The sequence below is a fragment of the Cygnus atratus genome, chromosome 5 (genome assembly GCF_013377495.2).
Source record: "Cygnus atratus isolate AKBS03 ecotype Queensland, Australia chromosome 5, CAtr_DNAZoo_HiC_assembly, whole genome shotgun sequence".
NCBI lineage: Eukaryota > Metazoa > Chordata > Aves > Anseriformes > Anatidae > Cygnus > Cygnus atratus.
The window spans coordinates 61,771,207-61,788,095 of NC_066366.1; the positions used below are offsets into that span (position 1 = coordinate 61,771,207).

The 16,889-nt window shown below is 43.7% G+C and overlaps 2 protein-coding genes across 9 annotated transcripts in view; one reads left to right on the forward strand and one right to left on the reverse strand.

Moving 5' to 3' along the window:
• Window positions 1–63: 63 nt before the first annotated feature.
• SOCS4 (suppressor of cytokine signaling 4) lies at window positions 64–8,235 on the reverse strand. Of its 7 annotated transcripts, none has more exons than XM_035551206.2 (4): window positions 8,093–8,235; window positions 3,971–4,367; window positions 2,325–2,407; window positions 64–1,880 (listed from the first exon to the last, which is right to left on the reverse strand). In XM_035551206.2, the coding sequence occupies exon 4, from the start codon at window positions 1,780–1,782 to the stop codon at window positions 472–474; it is 1,311 nt and encodes a 436-aa protein (XP_035407099.1). In that variant the 5' UTR covers window positions 1,783–1,880; window positions 2,325–2,407; window positions 3,971–4,367; window positions 8,093–8,235; the 3' UTR covers window positions 64–471. The 7 variants fall into 7 exon arrangements, with proteins under 7 accessions (XP_035407099.1, XP_035407101.1, XP_035407100.1 ...); XM_035551208.2 differs by having other exon boundaries at window positions 3,967–4,367; XM_035551207.2 differs by lacking the exon at window positions 8,093–8,235 and adding an exon at window positions 4,838–4,854.
• A 2-nt stretch (window positions 8,236–8,237) lies between these two features.
• Window positions 8,238–16,889, forward strand: part of WDHD1 (WD repeat and HMG-box DNA binding protein 1) — a 32,819-nt gene continuing 24,167 nt past the window's right edge. The window contains exons 1-6 of one of the 2 annotated variants that reach the window (XM_035551201.2): window positions 8,238–8,362; window positions 8,775–8,863; window positions 10,410–10,521; window positions 13,598–13,749; window positions 15,950–16,061; window positions 16,559–16,609. In XM_035551201.2, coding sequence (XP_035407094.1) covers window positions 8,787–8,863; window positions 10,410–10,521; window positions 13,598–13,749; window positions 15,950–16,061; window positions 16,559–16,609 — 504 coding nt within the window. In that variant the 5' untranslated portion in view covers window positions 8,238–8,362; window positions 8,775–8,786. Of the gene's footprint in view, window positions 8,636–8,774; window positions 8,864–10,409; window positions 10,522–13,597; window positions 13,750–15,949; window positions 16,062–16,558; window positions 16,610–16,889 lie in introns of both variants that reach the window. The other variant, XM_035551202.2, reaches the window with a different exon arrangement.

A 16,889-nucleotide genomic window follows, 5' to 3' on the forward strand; every position in this document is an offset into this window, starting at 1 on the left:
TAAATATGGGCGCGCGCACACACACACAGACTAGAGCACTCGCTTTAAAAGAAATGCGGAAAATAGAGGTGAGTCAATCTTTAGTTAATGTGCATTATTTCAAACATGTCAGCAACATATGTAAATTACAATATAAAAGACAGATCAAGTTCAAAACTGATTTTTAAGGTTTTTAGATCTAAAGACTATCCATCTATAGAAATACCAGAAAGCCTACCTGAAGTTCCGTAAAACTCTAGTTGGGGAACAGTACCAAAAGCCCACAACGAATACCATTTCTAAAAAGAGGCTTGGGAAGACTCAAAGAACGTTTGGATAAAAAAGCCTTAGACAGAGGCTAGTTTGGGTTGTAAATAATCTGCAGAAGAAGGGAAAAAAAGTCAAAATGACATTAAGAAACTTAAAAGGAGGAAAGACTGAACACAAATTTATCTGTTTAGAGACAATTTCATTCTTTCATAAAAATATTTTCTAGCTTTGCTGCTCTGGTACATCAATCCTGAGTACTCTAACTTTTGATTTGTAATGATATTCCTTCAAATACAGCTTCACTGACGGAGGAATAGGAAGTGCATCGATGCCATCGTAAGTCGTACAGTTGCAAATAACTGTTCTACATATATGTTGGAGAGAAAAAGGAAAGGTCCTGTTTAACGGAGTGGATAAAAGCGGTTCAAAGAACATACAGGAGCTCGGATCTTTATAGTGCTCTAGGAGTCCCGTGATGTCTGGCGAGTGGAAGACACACGGATCGTGGGCATCGAAGCTGAAGTTGTGATTCCACTGCTCTATCCGCGCGTGGAGGGACCGGCTGTAGCGCCTGAAGCTCACAGAAAACAAATAGTCTTCTTGGGCAGAATCTCGTAACAGAAACGTTCCCTCCGGCTTTCCTTCCAGCAGCGCTTCGGCGGCGTATTTATCCATGACTCCCCAGTAGCAGGGGTTGTTGTTGATCTGAAGGAGGTCTGGGACCAGGCAGTGGACATAATCGATCTGCGTGTGGTATTTCGGAGGCGTTTCCATCCGCAGCAGCTCATCGTCGGTTTCCCATTTGGGCTTGTTTCTTTTCCTAGAGCTCGTGCATAGCGTAATAACTTCATCGTCGGAGTCCATATCGCTCTCCTCTTTACTGCTCCTTACCACCTTACCCAGCACCAGCTCGGGCCTCGAGTCCCCCCTGGAGGAAATGCCATCAGTAAGGTCACAGGACTGGGAGGGAGAGTCCGCTCCCCCGTTGGCTACCTCGTCGTCTCGCAGGTGATCCTCCTTCTCCTCATTCTGGGATAAGTCAGCGATTATCCAGTCTTCCGCCTTGTGGCTGACGGGGGCTGTATGCCTTTTAATCAGGTGCCACCGAAAAGCAAGCTCGGAGCGCGGAGGAAAAGGACACTTATCTAGCATTAATTCACTGATATGAATTTTCCTTTTCGACTGAAGTCCTGAGGCGTGCCGACTGCTACAGTTTCTTATGGGAAAGCACTGACCCACGGCGTCTTGCAATTTCTGTTTGAGAGACCGGCCTAAAAACCTGTGACCACACGAACGATCTAGATCCAGCTCGATAGAGGAGCAGCTGTATTTCCTCTCTTGGCTCTTTAAATTAGACCCTGATCTTCCTGCAGCACTCACAGTTTCAGCATCAGAACAGTGCTCGCTCTTTTTGGACCAGGAGAGCTTCTTTCCGCTCCAGACGTAACCATCCTTTCTGTCTGCGCTTCTGCTCCGGCTGCTTTTGGGTCTCACATCTGCGTTTTTAACATTACTGTCCTTATTGTCTGCCATTTTGAGAGCTTTGCTCCACGAGTTTCCAGAAAACGCACGGTTTTTCCCGTAGGGTTTTCCACACGAGGAAGCTTCTTTGCGGCACCTTCTGAAAGTACCTGAGGAAAAAGAGAAGGCGGAGGGGTTAACAGCTTCGCATGCACACAACACAAGGCCGACGCCAGTGTACACACGACAACAGGAACCATTAACTGCTAGCCACGTATAATAATGATCAAGCTGAATTCTTGAGAGCACTCCACGAACACTGCCCTGATCCCAGACAGGGCTCTCTTAACCCTTTCCTATGAGAAGTATCCTCCAGAACAAACCATCCGGTGCGTTTTTAGAGCACCCATTCTGACTACGAAGTAGAGCAGAAAGTTTTAGGCGTTGGCAATCCTCCTTTGCTAGGGTCCGTTTCAAAACGAAGCCTTTCACGTGGCAGGTGGCACTGCTTTGGTTGTTTATTGAGCAAGTTCTGCATCTCTTCCAAATAACCTTTCAAGAAGGAACAAGCCGGAGCAGAAACAAGTAGGTCAGAGTACAAAGAGCTACTGTACCTAGATGATACGCCTGTTTGCTGCTAATCCACAGGGTGGGATGCCAGGGATCTTATTCTTAACTGACACTTTTGGGTCACTTTCTGGGTTAAAAAAAAAACAAAACTATATCAGTCACAGATTCTGTCAATCTCTGAAAGCTGTTTTCCTTTGCCTTTTAAAACGGAGCTAGAAAATACTGAGCCCCTAAGGGACTGAAATATCTGGGGCTTTACATACTGAAAAGGATTAAAACAAATCCAGTCCCTTACTAAAAGCAATTTTAAAAGGCCATGAAAGATGGAACTGCTTATTACTCATTAGAGAAGAAAGTTTACATTATTAAAATCAGCGCTGCTCTGAGACCTACGGTAGCTGATTTAATTCTCTTTTGTTTCCAAAAGCGTATTGAATTCTCAAACAGATAAGAGATTTCCTTTTGAATGTTGCGCTTTGAAAAAAAAAAATAAAAAATTCTTCTTTTGATTACTCGGTTGAAAGTAGAGCAGGGATTTTTTTCAAGGTACACAGAGAGCAATATGCTCTGCGTGCTACGCTCTCCCAGGGCATGGCAGAAATGCTTTTTCCATCACGTACCACCACACTTTTTGCACCAAAACTAGACACAGCTCCTGCCTTCCACTGTTTTGTGCTGGTGTTTTTGTTTTTGAACTAATTGACATGGTAAACACCGAGCAGGAAAAGCAAAGGGCATCCACTTCCTCTCTCCGTTCAATCCATTCTCATCATCAGGATTAGCCAGCATGACACAATCTCCCTGCAGTCCCCGAGGGGCCGAGCAGGCTGAGGTCTAGCCTCTGCTTTCAGTAAAAGACTAAGCCTGCCGTGCCAGGGGCTTACATGCGATATGTGGACCAAATGCATCCCAGATGTAACTTTCACCAAGGAATTTTTGACGTTGCATTCATCATTTACAAGCCACAAACCTGAGGGGAGAAGGGAAAGGGAGCGAAAGGTGGCGAAAAGAAAAGAGATGCAAAAATGTGGAATGAGGGTTAAGAGAGGCAAAACATTGCAAATGTGTAGAAAAAACTAGCGTTAGAGCCATGTAGATGAGCAACACCTCACTGGAACCAAGTGGAGTCAGGGAACGGGGTCCATACTTCAGCAATTACAAACCATCAAATATTAAAGATTGCTTTCTTCTCCCAAGATTCTGCACACAACCTTTCAGTGAAAACCCTGCAGATGCAATACTGATAGGAGAAAGGCAGCATTTACCTAGGAGACCCAAACCTCTTTTATTTAGACCAGGGTTCAGTGACTGCTCTCGAAACATTCGCATTTTTTTCATCCAGAAGCTTATAATTGCTTCTGGGGCGGTGAATTTTCTCCACAATGATTAAAAAACCAAAAAACCCCAACAACCCCCATCTCATTCACCCTGGTGATAATCTGAAACAACTGCCGAAAACAAAATTCTACCTTCAGCCTGTGGTAAGTTACATTAGCTGTGTATACGGGATTTTTAATTGGAAGGAGAGATAGCATTTAGGGTGCAAAGTCAAGCACTTAAAAATTAGGGTATGACAGTTTGTAATTGCTTTTGAAACCTTCAATTATCTCATTCTGCACATCCAGCCCTTATAAGGAGTAAGAATAGGCAGAATGCAGGCTTTTAATTAAAAACTGCAAAACGTACAAACCCCCAAAGCGCTGAGAGGGCCCGATATCCCCCAGCGTGACAGCACGGCCTTGCAACTGAAAGAATTTCAGTGCTTGGTGTCACTTCTATCCGGGCTGCTGTTGTGTTTAGCTGTAAAGCCGCGTTCCCCTCCCCGCCTTTCTTCCATCGCGTATCGTTAGCGGCATCTGAACCCTGAGACTCCAAGCGGCGCGGTAGCACATGATGTTACAAGGCATGCCCCATTAGCCAGCGGCACAGAGAGCTGTTCCCGGGGCTTTGGAGGCTGCTGGGAGCGAGGCGCCAATCCTGCCACGTCACGGGAGTAATTGCTCGTCCGGCGCGGCGCTACGCCCGTGGAAAGAGCGCGGAGCACACGAAGAAAAGGGGATGTCGTCCTACTAAAGGCAGGTTCCAACCTGAAATTGTGAAGGAAGAGGGAAGTGATCAGTGTGTAACGCAAAGGAGGCAAAGCTGCGGTTCCCAGCTCTGCTGCAAGCTGCACCCCGAAGCACCCACCACCCACAAGGAAGGCGGGTGCCCAAATCCCAGCGTCCTGTGCTCCAGCGAGGGGTCATGCCTTCAGACTTTGCCCAGTCCGTGATCCAGAGCCTGTAGCACGGGGACCAAAAATAATTTGGGTGGAAAGACACAAAGGTCAGCGAGGAATTCGGGGCTATATCACCACTGCACACTATCTACCCAAACCAACCTTTCCTTGTGCTGCAAACCCGCAAGGAAAATACGACGTCCCCTACACCCATTAATGGCTGAACACAACTCAAAGAGCAGGAGAGGAAAGGGAGAATAAAACCCAGGGAACAGAGAGTGTACTTTTCCCTACAGGCAGCGCTAAATGGAGAAGTCGTGCACGGCGCAGCTTACGTACGTCAGTTCTGAGATCTTTCCTCCTGCAAAGAAGTGAAGAGACAGGCGCTGGTAGGCAACGACACAGATACGATTAGTCCTCTGCCTACAAAAGCTTTCTTCTAAGCGGGGACACCTCAGGCGCCTCAGAAGCAGACGGATTTGACCAAAACCTTACGCTCGAAACTCTAAACAAATGGCAGAGCGAAAAGCAGCGTGCGGGGATAAACAGAGTTCACATCAGGCCACAGGATCCGGCTTGCAGTTCAAGGTTATCCAGCACTGCCACGGCTTACAGTCCCCGAGGACAGGCAGGGAGCGGGGTGGTTTCTGTTGTTGTTTTCACCACGGGCACAGCTCCTGAGCACGAAATGCCTCTTTGCTCCGTCCGCAGCGGGCTTCGGAGGGGGATGGGGCAGCCGCCCGCACCCGACGCTTTTTCCTTCCAGCGCCCATGCCTGGACGCTCAAACTTCAAGCCTGCGCTATAAGCAGTACCTAGCAGCTATTCTGAGGCAATAAAAATATTACCTCCTAGCCTGAGGTAAAATGCCATCAACAACTGTGATGAGACCCACCATATGTCTATCTAAATCAGCTGCAAAACACCCAGTAACGCCAAGAGCAGAATCAGAACCACGAGTGTCGACAGACTTCACCCCCCCCCCCCCCCCATAAATACTGAATTGCTTTAACTGGATATTTTTGTCCTCAGCCTCTAGCACAGAGCCCCCAGGTCCTTTCTGTCAAGCTGCTTCGGTTTCTGTATAAAGAAGAAACAGAATAGCATAATGCCCCCAGGCGCTGGGTGAAATGGACGCCCAGGGCCGCCAGCCCAGCCTCCCGCTGGAAGCCTTCCACGTCCTGCAAGCCTCCAAGGGTGGCGGTCCCACCAGCTCTGGGGGCAACCTGCCGCACGGCCCTCCTAACGAGGGAAGCACTCCTGAAGTCTTCTGTTCAAGCACACAAAAGCCAAAGTGCCACCGCAGCATGCCTCTTGTTTAACAAGAGGAGATTCACGCACAGAAAATTAAATCAATTTTGGTATTGTTACAGCAGTTGATACTTTTCTAGACCTGATAAAATCCCAAGAGGGAAGAATTAAGTTGTAATAAATTGGAGTACCCGTCCTTTTTCCTTTCAACTTACGTAGAAGTCATTAAAAAAAATTCTCACCGGTCACATGCTGTTTTCATTACTTTCGCCCAATTAGATTTTGGCTACAAGATCCCATTTTAAAACCTGACCTTCCACTGAAGCCGGGCTGTTATTGACTTATTTTGGAAAAAAGCCCGACCTGTTAAGGATAACGCTGAGGCTCCATTCCCCTGTCTTAGCTTAAAAATGATAATCTGAAAAGATAAAAACGACACTCTGCAGTACTCACCTGGAAATACACTTGATTCTTACAGGGTTTGCACGTTCCCAGAGCTCCAGGAGGAGAGGGGCAGGCAGCGATGCCCAGTTTAACCCAAAATTGGAGCTCTCTTATTCTCTTCCAGGATGTGGAAGAGGTTTGGGGGCAGGTGCCAAGGACCTCCCGTGCCTCCCGCTGTAGCGGCGCCTTGCTTGCAGGCGGCAGGAGCGGCGCGCAGAGCGCTCGGCGGAGCGCAGCCGCCTCTCGAGCACTAAATCAGTAACAGCTTTATGGCCCGTGACCGACACTTCGCGCTCCACCCAGAAACCCGGGAGGTGAGCCCAGCAGCTCCCGGCTCCCGCCCTGCTGCTGCGCTCTCAACCGGCTGCACCTCTTCACAAAGCTGAAGCTTTAGTTTCCGACCGGATTTAAAGAATAACCTTGCACTCGACGCCTTGCCACTTCCAACGGGACCGAGCAACGGTGCCTGCGCTCCCTTGGTAGCACCTCCGGAGGATGCATTCAGTCGTTACGCTACGCTTGGACTTGTAACAGCTTTTATATTGTAAGATATTCCAGGTGCAGTTTGCATGAGACTTTCTGCCAACTAAAATAAATAATTAACAACATAATAATACAGTTGGCGTGCATTTGTCTCAGCCCCAGAAGCTTGCAGGAAGGCTGCTGTAAGAATAGCTCGCTCTTCCCACTCATCTGATAAGCGGTTCAGCTCGAATCACTGTGCTAGAACACATTATCCTCACCAGAAATCACGATTTACCGAAATATGTCAGGATACACCCATGGAAAACATGTCTCCACACAGCTTCCACAAGGTTTAATAATAATGAAATCTGGGCATATTCATAAAAAAAAAAAAAAAAAAAAAAAAAGCCTGCCTACTGTCTTACTCATTCATGAAAGTACCAACAATGTGAGTGGTATAAAGAGCCCGAGCACATTTCCAACATAAATAAATCACTCTGCTCACCCTGACCACTGATAGATCCGCTCCAGAGTAAAACTGAGGATAAAAGGTTTTTGCCTGGAAGCAAATTTTCTTAGAAGCTGGAATAAATTGGGCCAGAACATTAAAGGTGCATTAAGGAAAAATAGAGAACCCTTTTTTTTTTTCTTACTTCGGGTATGCCGAGCTGTAATGTTTTGTCCTTTAAGAAATAATAAAAAAAAAGGATGCCTGGTTTCTAGTTTCCAGCCTCGAAAAGCTTAATGACATGCCTCGCTACCTACTTCACCGCAACTGCATTTGGCACAAGCGTCACGGCAGCTGTCGATAGGGAATAATTCCCTAAATCCGGGGAGGATCTCCAGGCGGGTTTGGTCCTGCAGCCTTCGTGGGGTGAGCTCCCCGCAGGGAGCACCCGCTGACATTTCGCTCTCGCAGACTTTGCCTTGACGGAGGGCTTGGTGGATTCCTACGGCTCCTGAAGGATTTATTATGGACACACACACGGCTTGGATGGAGAAGAGCCGGGTACCCGGCACACCGATTTCCCTCTGAAAAACTGAATTATCGGCGCGCTGGAAAGGATAAAGCCGGTTTTCGATGGCAGGAGGGTCACGCTTCCACCACCCCGCGTTCGGCTTACTGCCACCCCACCTCAGCCAGCCGGGCTTCGTTTTGGGGCCAAAATGTCCTTTTTTAGGGGTGGGAGGCAGCTGGGTGAGGCAGGATGAGGCCACCGGGGCTGCTCAAGCGAAGGCCTGGGGGGTCTGAGGAGAAGGAAAAGAAGGAGGAGGAGGTGGATGAGGAGGAGATGAGCAGGAGGAGAGGAGGAGGAGGAGAGGAGGAGGAGGAGAGGAGGAGGAGGAAGGCCGCTGGTGCCGGTTCCCTCACGCCCGACCTCGCCGCGTCCCCGCTGGCAGCAGCAGGGCCCTGCCCGCCCCGCACGGCTCTCACCTGCGGCCACCGGCCCTGCCCTGCCCGGTGCTCGCCCCTCAGCCGGCTCCGTTCCGGGTCCTTCACCCGCCGGAGCCCCGCAGCCGCCTCCTCCGAGCGGCCCCAGCCTCGCCCGCCGCCGCCGCCATCCTGCGTGTGGCGGCCGGGCCGGGCCGGCCCCCGCTGCGCCCAGCTCCGCCCCGGGCCTGACGGGCTCCGGGCCGGCCCCCGGGGCGGGCACCGAGAGCCCAGCGCGGGAAGGCTCCAACAGGGCGGCCGGGACCCGCTGTGGTGAGCGGGGAGGCGGTGGGGGACAAGGGGGGAACGCGGCCCCCAGCCTTCCCCTCGCCTTCCCCTCGCCTTCCCCTCACCCCGAGGGGGCTCCCCGCGGCCCCTTCTCGCCGGGATTTCTGACTTCAGGCCCCGCGTACCCGCTCCCTCCGGTCCCCCTCGTTTAATTCCACCCCCCGCCCTTTTTCTTCCGTGGCTCGTTTTTGACCGAAACCTTCGGATCTGGGGTTGTTTAGGAGCAGTGGGGGCTGATCCGCTTAGGCCGTCTGGGAGGTTGGTGGCAGGGCTCTGCGTGGTTCCAGCCCCTGTTGGGGGGGGGTGCCATCACCTCTAACCTTGCCCTGGCATCTAGTGCTCTTTCAGCTTCTCAATTTTTAATTTTAATTATTTTATTTCTCTTTTTTGTCCTCAGGTGAGAGCAAAGATGCCTTCTGCCCAAAAGCCCATGCGCTATGGCCACACGGAGGGCCACACGGATGTTTGCTTCGATGACACTGGGAGGTAACTAACCTAACTCCTGGAGAGCAGGATAAAATCTAATCCGGGGGGTGAATTATCTTGTTTCTGTCTGCTGTTTCCTCAGGAGTATCTGTACCAGCTGCTGGTGGTTATGATACTGGACAGATGGATTTATGGCCTGGCATGGTCTGGCAAACCCCTTATTTGCCTTTGTTGAGAATTGACTCTAAGACACATCTTTTGATGCCCTGAATTTTGAAGCAATAGACATAAGTTGCATATAAGACTTGTGTGTATATATATATATATTTTACATTATATATATACACGTGTATGTTGGAGAAAATATGTTTATATATACAATAAGAAATTAAAACTATAGCAGAAGAAATCCAATACTGGCTTGCTATTCTTTCTTGTTCTACTTACACTAGTTCTTGCGTGCATAAATAAAAACTGAATTTTTGCCGTTACCCATTTTTTTGAATAAAAATAAAAGGTAAGCCTGAATGAAATCTCAAATGAATTTACAGTCTAAATCTTACATATTGATAACGGTTTAAATGCGCATTATCTTATCCCTTTCTTTAGGTCACTAGGCTTGCTACAAAGAGGACTGTAGAGTTAGTCTGATACCAACCCCCCCCCCCCCCCCCCCCACCACAAAAAGTCTTGTTTGCATAGAGTTAAGATTTAAATATCTTTCATCAAAATGCAGGTATATTTAAAAAAAAAAACAAAACAAAACACAAAACATCATAACAAAATAAAACAGACATCTCTGCTGCAGACCACTGGTCCAGTATTGCTGGGCCCTCCAATGTCAATATTTTCAATATCAACACAGTGTTGCTTGCAAAGTACCGACCTTATAGAACAGCGCCAGAAGAGCAACATCACAGTTTCTCTACTGACTTGTAATACTTTAGATTTTTTTGGGGACTGCATCTGGGGAAAAGAAAGAATGCAAAGCTTGATTATAGATTCACAAAGTATTTAATTAAAAATCCTATGCAAACTTTTACATATTTGCTTTGTACTTCAGGTTATTGTTTATTGCCTTAAAATTGTGAAAGCTAACTCTAACAGACTTGACAATTGAATCCTATGTTAACTATTTTTAAGAACTCTGTAGGCCTGGAACATGTTAAGCTTGGTTAACTTCAGTCAAGGGTGTGTGTTAGCACCCTTGCTTTGGCCTCAGCTTTGTAATTAGCTGTAAGGTAAATTTTCAAGGCTTAAGAAGCAATTAAATGCCCAGCCCAAAGTGAAATCGGTACTAATTAAGTCCTCTGAAAAAAAAAAATCATCTAGATCCTGGAAAAAAAGGATTGACTTAAAATATGAAAGGACGAGTTCAATGGGTGCCAGGCCTAACCCGTCAGTTATCAGAGACTCAGGTACTCTGTTATGGTCCTGCATTTTTTTTCTATGTTCATTAAACATGGCATTCAGTGAATAACGTAATATGCATTGTGTTTCAGTTTAAAAAACCAAACACTTCAGTAACATTTTCATTTTGGGATTGAAAGCCAGAGTGGCTGTCCTTTCTGTACTTGAATGTTAACAAATCCTTGTCTTTGAACAGCTGCATTGTAACTTGTGGCAGTGATGGAGATGTTAGGATTTGGGAGAACCTGGATGATGATGATCCGAAGTCCATTAACGTTGGAGAGAAGGCCTATTCATGTGCTCTAAAGGTATCGTAGTTAAGAGAACTCGAGTTAAGTTCTGTCATGCTGATGTTGATACATAACGTGACTGTTGAGATTGTTAAGATACTGGTCATATATGTAACATTGTACATATATTGAGATAATACACAGAAAAAGGCAGGAATAATATTGTGCGTAGCACATTTCAGTCTGATGGAGGTTAAATAGATCCTTGCCTTTGTGTCAATATATGGAAAACAACGTTGAATGGTGTTTAATGAAATTTTGTTTAAATTTGAGCCTGTGTCCACATTCTACCTTTGTGTCTAAGTGAAAATGTTAAAGCAGTGTTGAAAAAATACCTTTTAGACAAACAGAAAACTTCACTGAATGTGTCTATAGAATATTTTAACTAAGTATTTTATATAAATGAGTACTCCTGGCAACTCACTTTATCCCATTGTAGAGGCTTGTAGAGGAATTATTCCTTATACTAAAATTCCATAATACTAGTTTTTCTTACTCCTCTCACTTCACAGTCAGTTATACTTATTTCTGACTTTGATCTCCTTTTTGAAAAACAAACCCAGCAGATTAAACTAATTATGCAGTGAACTTTGTAGACTGTTTCAGTGGTTTTGCACAATGTTAGTTGCAAAAAGTTTCCCAGCATAATATGTAGTCATCAAGTGTTAGGAAAAGTGTTTTTCAGTGACAGCTTCAGTGATGAGGGAATGAATATTTTACTGACAGCCTGTACCTGCAACTCATTCCTACTCTTGCCCTCCCAGTCTCAGAGGCTCTGAAATGGTGTTAACTGGGGGAGGAAGGTTATGTGAAAATAGGTAAGCCAGGAGGTTGTTTTGAGTGGACTTGTTTTAATGCCCAAGGAATTAGAATCTATATTAATCAAAAATTACTTTCGTGGAGTCAGTGCCTGGTAATGCTTTGGTAATACTTTTTTTTTTTTAAATAATTAGTTGATATTTAGCTCTCAAAATTGCTTGTAGGCCAAAATATGCTTCTGACGTCTTGTTTCTCCCTTACTCCCCACCCCAAGTCAGAGGAGAACAAGATTCTTGTTTAACAGTAATTAGTAATAATTTCTGAGAATGCTGATTAGAAGTATCTCTGTCACCTGACTGACTTGTTCTGGCATTTGTAGTACAACCTGCTCTGTTTATTTTAATGTTAAGGCAGGTCCTTGTGGTATATCTTGAAATAGGGATTATTTGTAAGTAAGAAGACAAATAATCTACCTATATCAATTTGTATAATAGAAAACAGATCTTTTTTTTTTACTATTCATATTTATGTATTTAGCTTGAGAATTCTCACAGCAATTCTTCTGTGTGCTACTATTCTTATATTACATTAATAATAGAAGGTCCAAAATGTTGTCTTTATGGCAATAGTAGAAGAAGAGAGGAATTCCAGAAGTTTACATCTCTTCTTTAGATATGGTAGAGTTAACTTTGCAGTCATAAAGGATATTTTAAAAATTGTTTTTCAACTATTTGTGATTTTTGGAGGGGAATATAAATGGTGAAAGAGATGAGAATTCATACAGATGTATTACTTTAAAACTAAACATTTGAAACCATATTCAAAACAACTGCCTCAAATAAAATCTTTCTTCTGTTTCTTATATTCCTTTTGACATAACTTATGTATCTTGCTCAATACCTGCAACATCTGTTTTTGTCATTGCTTTTTAGTGTTTTGCTGTTGATCATCATCACGTTACTTATCTTTTCACACACCAAATGAGGTGATTTGAGTGAGTTCTCGTAGCAAATCAGTGCCAGCAACTGTAAAAATTATTAATTAATATTGGAGGGAGAAATTACAGAATGGCCGAGGTTGGAAGGAACCTCTGAAGATCATCTGGTCCAACCCACCTACCCAGCAGGATCACCTAGAGCACGTTGTGCAGGATGGCATCCAGGCAGGTTTTGAATATCTCCAGAGCAGGAGACTCCACAACCTCTCTGGGCAACCTGTCCCAGTGCTCTGTCACCCTCACGGTGAAGAAGTGCCCTCTTGTTTTTAATTTTTGGACAGCAGTAGGAACAGTCCTGTGCTCTTAGTTTATTGGAAAGGAATTATAGTTTTGAGGGATTTATTTTTAAACGATGAGATTATGAATTCTTTCTGAAGCTTCAGGAGGTTTTATTTCAAAAAACATGCTTTATTAAAGACACTTTTATGGGGCACTGGTTTGTAATAAGTAATAAATCTGATATCTTTCACAGGTTATTTACTATTGGCTGCTGCTTTCTTTTTCTTTGTGATTTTTACGGTAAATTTACACTGCTTTTCTTTTTAAAAAAAAAATGAAATAGAGCATTTCTCTATATATTTCAAAAGTTTATTACTGCATCCAAGTGAGGAATAGTATTGTCACTTTAAGAAGATATACTGGAGTTCTAAGCATAGGATAATTTTCTTTTGTTTTGGAATCACTTTAATCTGGAATCATTTTTAGACGACATCTGCCTTCTGTTTCTGCAAAGGACGAAGCTGTAGTTCGTGAACTTCTCATCTTTCCCTAGCAGCATTTAACTGGCAAGTTCGGTCCAAGGATGCCCTCTCCTGATGATGTAGCATATTAATCTAAACAGAATGCAAGATTCCTCCTGTTCTAAGAGCGCTCTTGCCTAAATAAAAAGATTTCCTTTTTCTGTCTACCTGAAGAAGGTCAGACAGTTCTTTGAAATTCATTAGTGACTTCTCTGAGAATTCGTTATTTTAGTAAATATACAGGTGGGGAATGTCTTGATGGAGTAAATTACCATGTAGTTAACATCGTGCATTTTAAGTCTAGCAAAACAACTGGAGGTTTGATATTAAATCTAGCAGATTCTAGTGTATTGAAACAAAGAATAATTTTATTAGCCTTTAATAGTTTGGTTTAAGTGACAAAGTATTAAAGTTACTGTGTTTCTCTCTATTTTTGCGTGGAAGAAATACAAGTTAGATTATTTCTCTGCTACTCTTGATGTCTTTTGGAGCTACTAAATATAATCTGCCCAAATATTGGGAACACAGGGCATTTCTGGCTCCTTGGGCATAAATATGGTTTCACTAACAAATGTTTTTTTGTTTGTTTGTTTTTAAGAATGGGAGACTGGTCACAGCAGTATCAAACAATACTGTTCAGATACATACATTTCCTGAAGGAGCTCCTGATGGCATCCTCACTCGTTTCACCATGAATGCAAACCACGTCGTCTTTAACAGTGACGGTACCAAAATTGCTGCTGGATCTAGGTAATCTGTGCTTGATAAGGAAGAACATTGCTGTCATTCAAGGTCCAGCAACTTCCTCACATGGCGATTGTGCCAATGAGATTATTAATCCGCATACCGCTGAGGGGTGTAAAGTAATGCAGAATGCCTTCCAGGAACAGTGGTGGCGGGGAAGGGAATGAAAAGGACTGTTAGGAAAAAATTCTCTGAGAGATATTTGATCCACCAAATAGTTTTAAGTGGAAATGTGGTGTTGTGAAATCATTCTTTCTCTTCAGGAGCCTTGAGTGTTTTCGGTTCTCAGTCTTATAATGCATAATCGTAAGTGTTCGCCCATATGGATCTCATTGCAGCATCAAGGATTTTGTTAATGTGTGCTTAGGACAATGTCTTGACTCTTTGGGATCATGGTGCTGCAGATGTATATGCACATGCAAAAGTTAGCTGGGTTCTGATTTGCACGAGAGCTTTGAGTCATTCTCTGGCATCAGTATCATCACCCTTCTGCCAAATGGTAACAAACGACAGTTGCAAGACTCCCCTGAGGGGGATTAAATGCATAGTTTAGTTAAAAGCAAACATGCTGCCCTGAGAAATTATGTAATATATGCCAGTCCTTTAACAGAGATGGCAAAATAGCAAGCAGGCAACATTCTTGTTCATTTATTTACGGCTCAGGTGGTTCTTAATTGGATTTGGTGAGCTCTTTAGGTACTCTAGCTAACCCAGACTGCCTGCCTGCTTCTCTACTGGAACTTGTACTGCATTCCTACGGCAGAGATGGCAGAACATTACATCTGCTGCCTGCCTCTTCTGAGCATGAATTGAACTAGAAAGCAATTTGGATCAATATGCTGGATTGTAAATTCTGGCAGCTGCAGAGCAGGCGCGCCAGCTCCACCAAAACTGGGCGACTGGACAGCTGGGGACAGTAACTGTTCTAATCTCTAAATCCGACGGAGGTCGTGAATTTGGGCTCTTTGCCAGTGCTCGTTTCAGAGGGAACAGCTCTGCCCCAGGGTCTGAGTTTGATTAGAGAGATTAAGCAGACAACACGCTCTTTCTGTTTCTAAAAACTGTTACAGAAAGCCAGTTCTTCTGCAGCCTGACCAGGGTCCTCACGTTAGGAAAAAGAGCGTGTGAAACCGAGGTCACCCCTCGATGAGGTCTTCTGCAACACATTGAAGGAGGTGACATCTGTGATACGAGGGAATGCAGCTAAGAATGCAGCCTTTACTTGTCACAGATTGCTTCATTATTACATGAAGTCTGTACACTTAGATTTGTATAAGTTTAATGTCGAGGTGGCTGCCAAAATTCACTTAAACTGTTTGAAAAATAGTTCCGTGGCTTCTTAAATAAGCAAAGACTATCTTATTGCCTGCATTTTCTTTAAAGTTGCTTTGCCTAATTTAAGAGAGCTGACATCACTTCAGTTGTCTCCCAATAGAGTTTATAGACTTCTTTTTATGACTGTTTGGCTAGCATTTAGATATTTGTCAAAACAGAGGTTGCAATTCTGTGTGTAGGTAAGGTAATGACTAACCCTACAGAGTCCAAAATTCCTCTTGAAAGTGTTGCAGTGAAGTATGACAGGGAGTAGTGCTGAAAGATTGTCACGGGAGCTCTTTGGCTTTGGCTTAGAAGTTATTAGCATTGACTTTTTGAATTAAACTGCAGCAATGTCTGTAATTTTGGAAAGGGGAGTGAAGTTGAAAAAGGAAAAAAAAGGCAATTATTATATCTGATACAATAAATGGTCTTAATAATCTTGGTAAAAACTTTAAAAAATAAAATATTTGTGCTATCTTTTTTGACCAAGAGAATGATGATGATGAGTATAGGTCCCATTTACCAGATAGATACCAGAGAGCTGACTTAACAGGATCTAAGCACAGGTCTTAAGCACTTAGTCTCATTGAATATTATATTTAATGTGTTTAACACCAATTATGTGGTCTGTGTGTACATAATATCCTCTTCAGAGAGCAACCATATATTATGAATTTTGATTTGTACAAAAATGATCTGACGATCTGACCTTGCTCCTCTTGTAGTAAGCCTTGAGATTCTCATTTTCCCTTAGATCATAGTGTCAAGAGTTACAACTTCCCCAAAAGATAGTTAGTGTCCAATTTAATTTTTATTGCTGTAAACAAATACTCTGTCACCGTTGATACCAACGTTAATAATCTTATGACTGTGCCGTTGTGATCTACAGTGACTTTATGGTCAAAGTTGTGGAGGTGACTGACAGCAGCAAGCAGAAGACGTTCCGAGGACACGACGCTCCTGTTTTAAGCCTGTCTTTTGACCCCAGGGATGTTTATCTGGTAAAAAAACAAAACAAAAACTTGTTTACTTTCTTCTTTGATTTTCCTTCTCCGTGGGGGGGGAGTTATTTTTGGAGTAAAACAACAGTGAGTGGGCACATAAGACTACTTAATTTCAGCTGACTACTGATGATGGAATGTGTGAGAATTTGTTGCCTCCCAGGAGAGCTCAGTCTTTGCTTTCCCACTCAATTACCATCTATGTTCTTCTGGAATCTAATGCCAATCTGATTTTAGAGGTGAAAAGGTAGTTCACTAAAATAATTTAATATTAGTTTTGAGCCTTTTTTGTAATTACAGTAACTTGGAGTCAAGTGCTATTATCAAGATGATTTGACAGTATTAGAAAGCTTTAAGTCCTAAAATGGTTTAAACTGGGAGACTTCCTTTTTTAAACTACTTCTGTATGATATGTCTGTAGCATTGGTTATAGTTTTTATTATATTGTAGCGTTAATTTCTCATTGTCTTTAATTCATTTACAAAACTCTTTCACAGGCATCAGCAAGCTGCGATGGCACTGTCAGAGTATGGAAAATCGCAGATCAGGTAAGAGGCCTGCCTTTCAAGTTAGTTGTTTTAGCTTTAGTGTTGCTTTAGCTGTTTAGTTAAGAAAGCAGGGATTTCACAGACAACAAAAAGAACTAGACTAAAATAATCCTGCTGGAATAAATGTTTCTTTGATATGTCATCAGTAACTGTTGGTAGTATTTGCAAAAAAATGTTTATGTATAAAATTAATATGCAAATAAAAGGGTAGCTATGCGTTGGAAGTCCTGAAAGAAGAGAGAGTGAATGGAGAATTCATTTTTTTAGGAAGAAGTTTGAC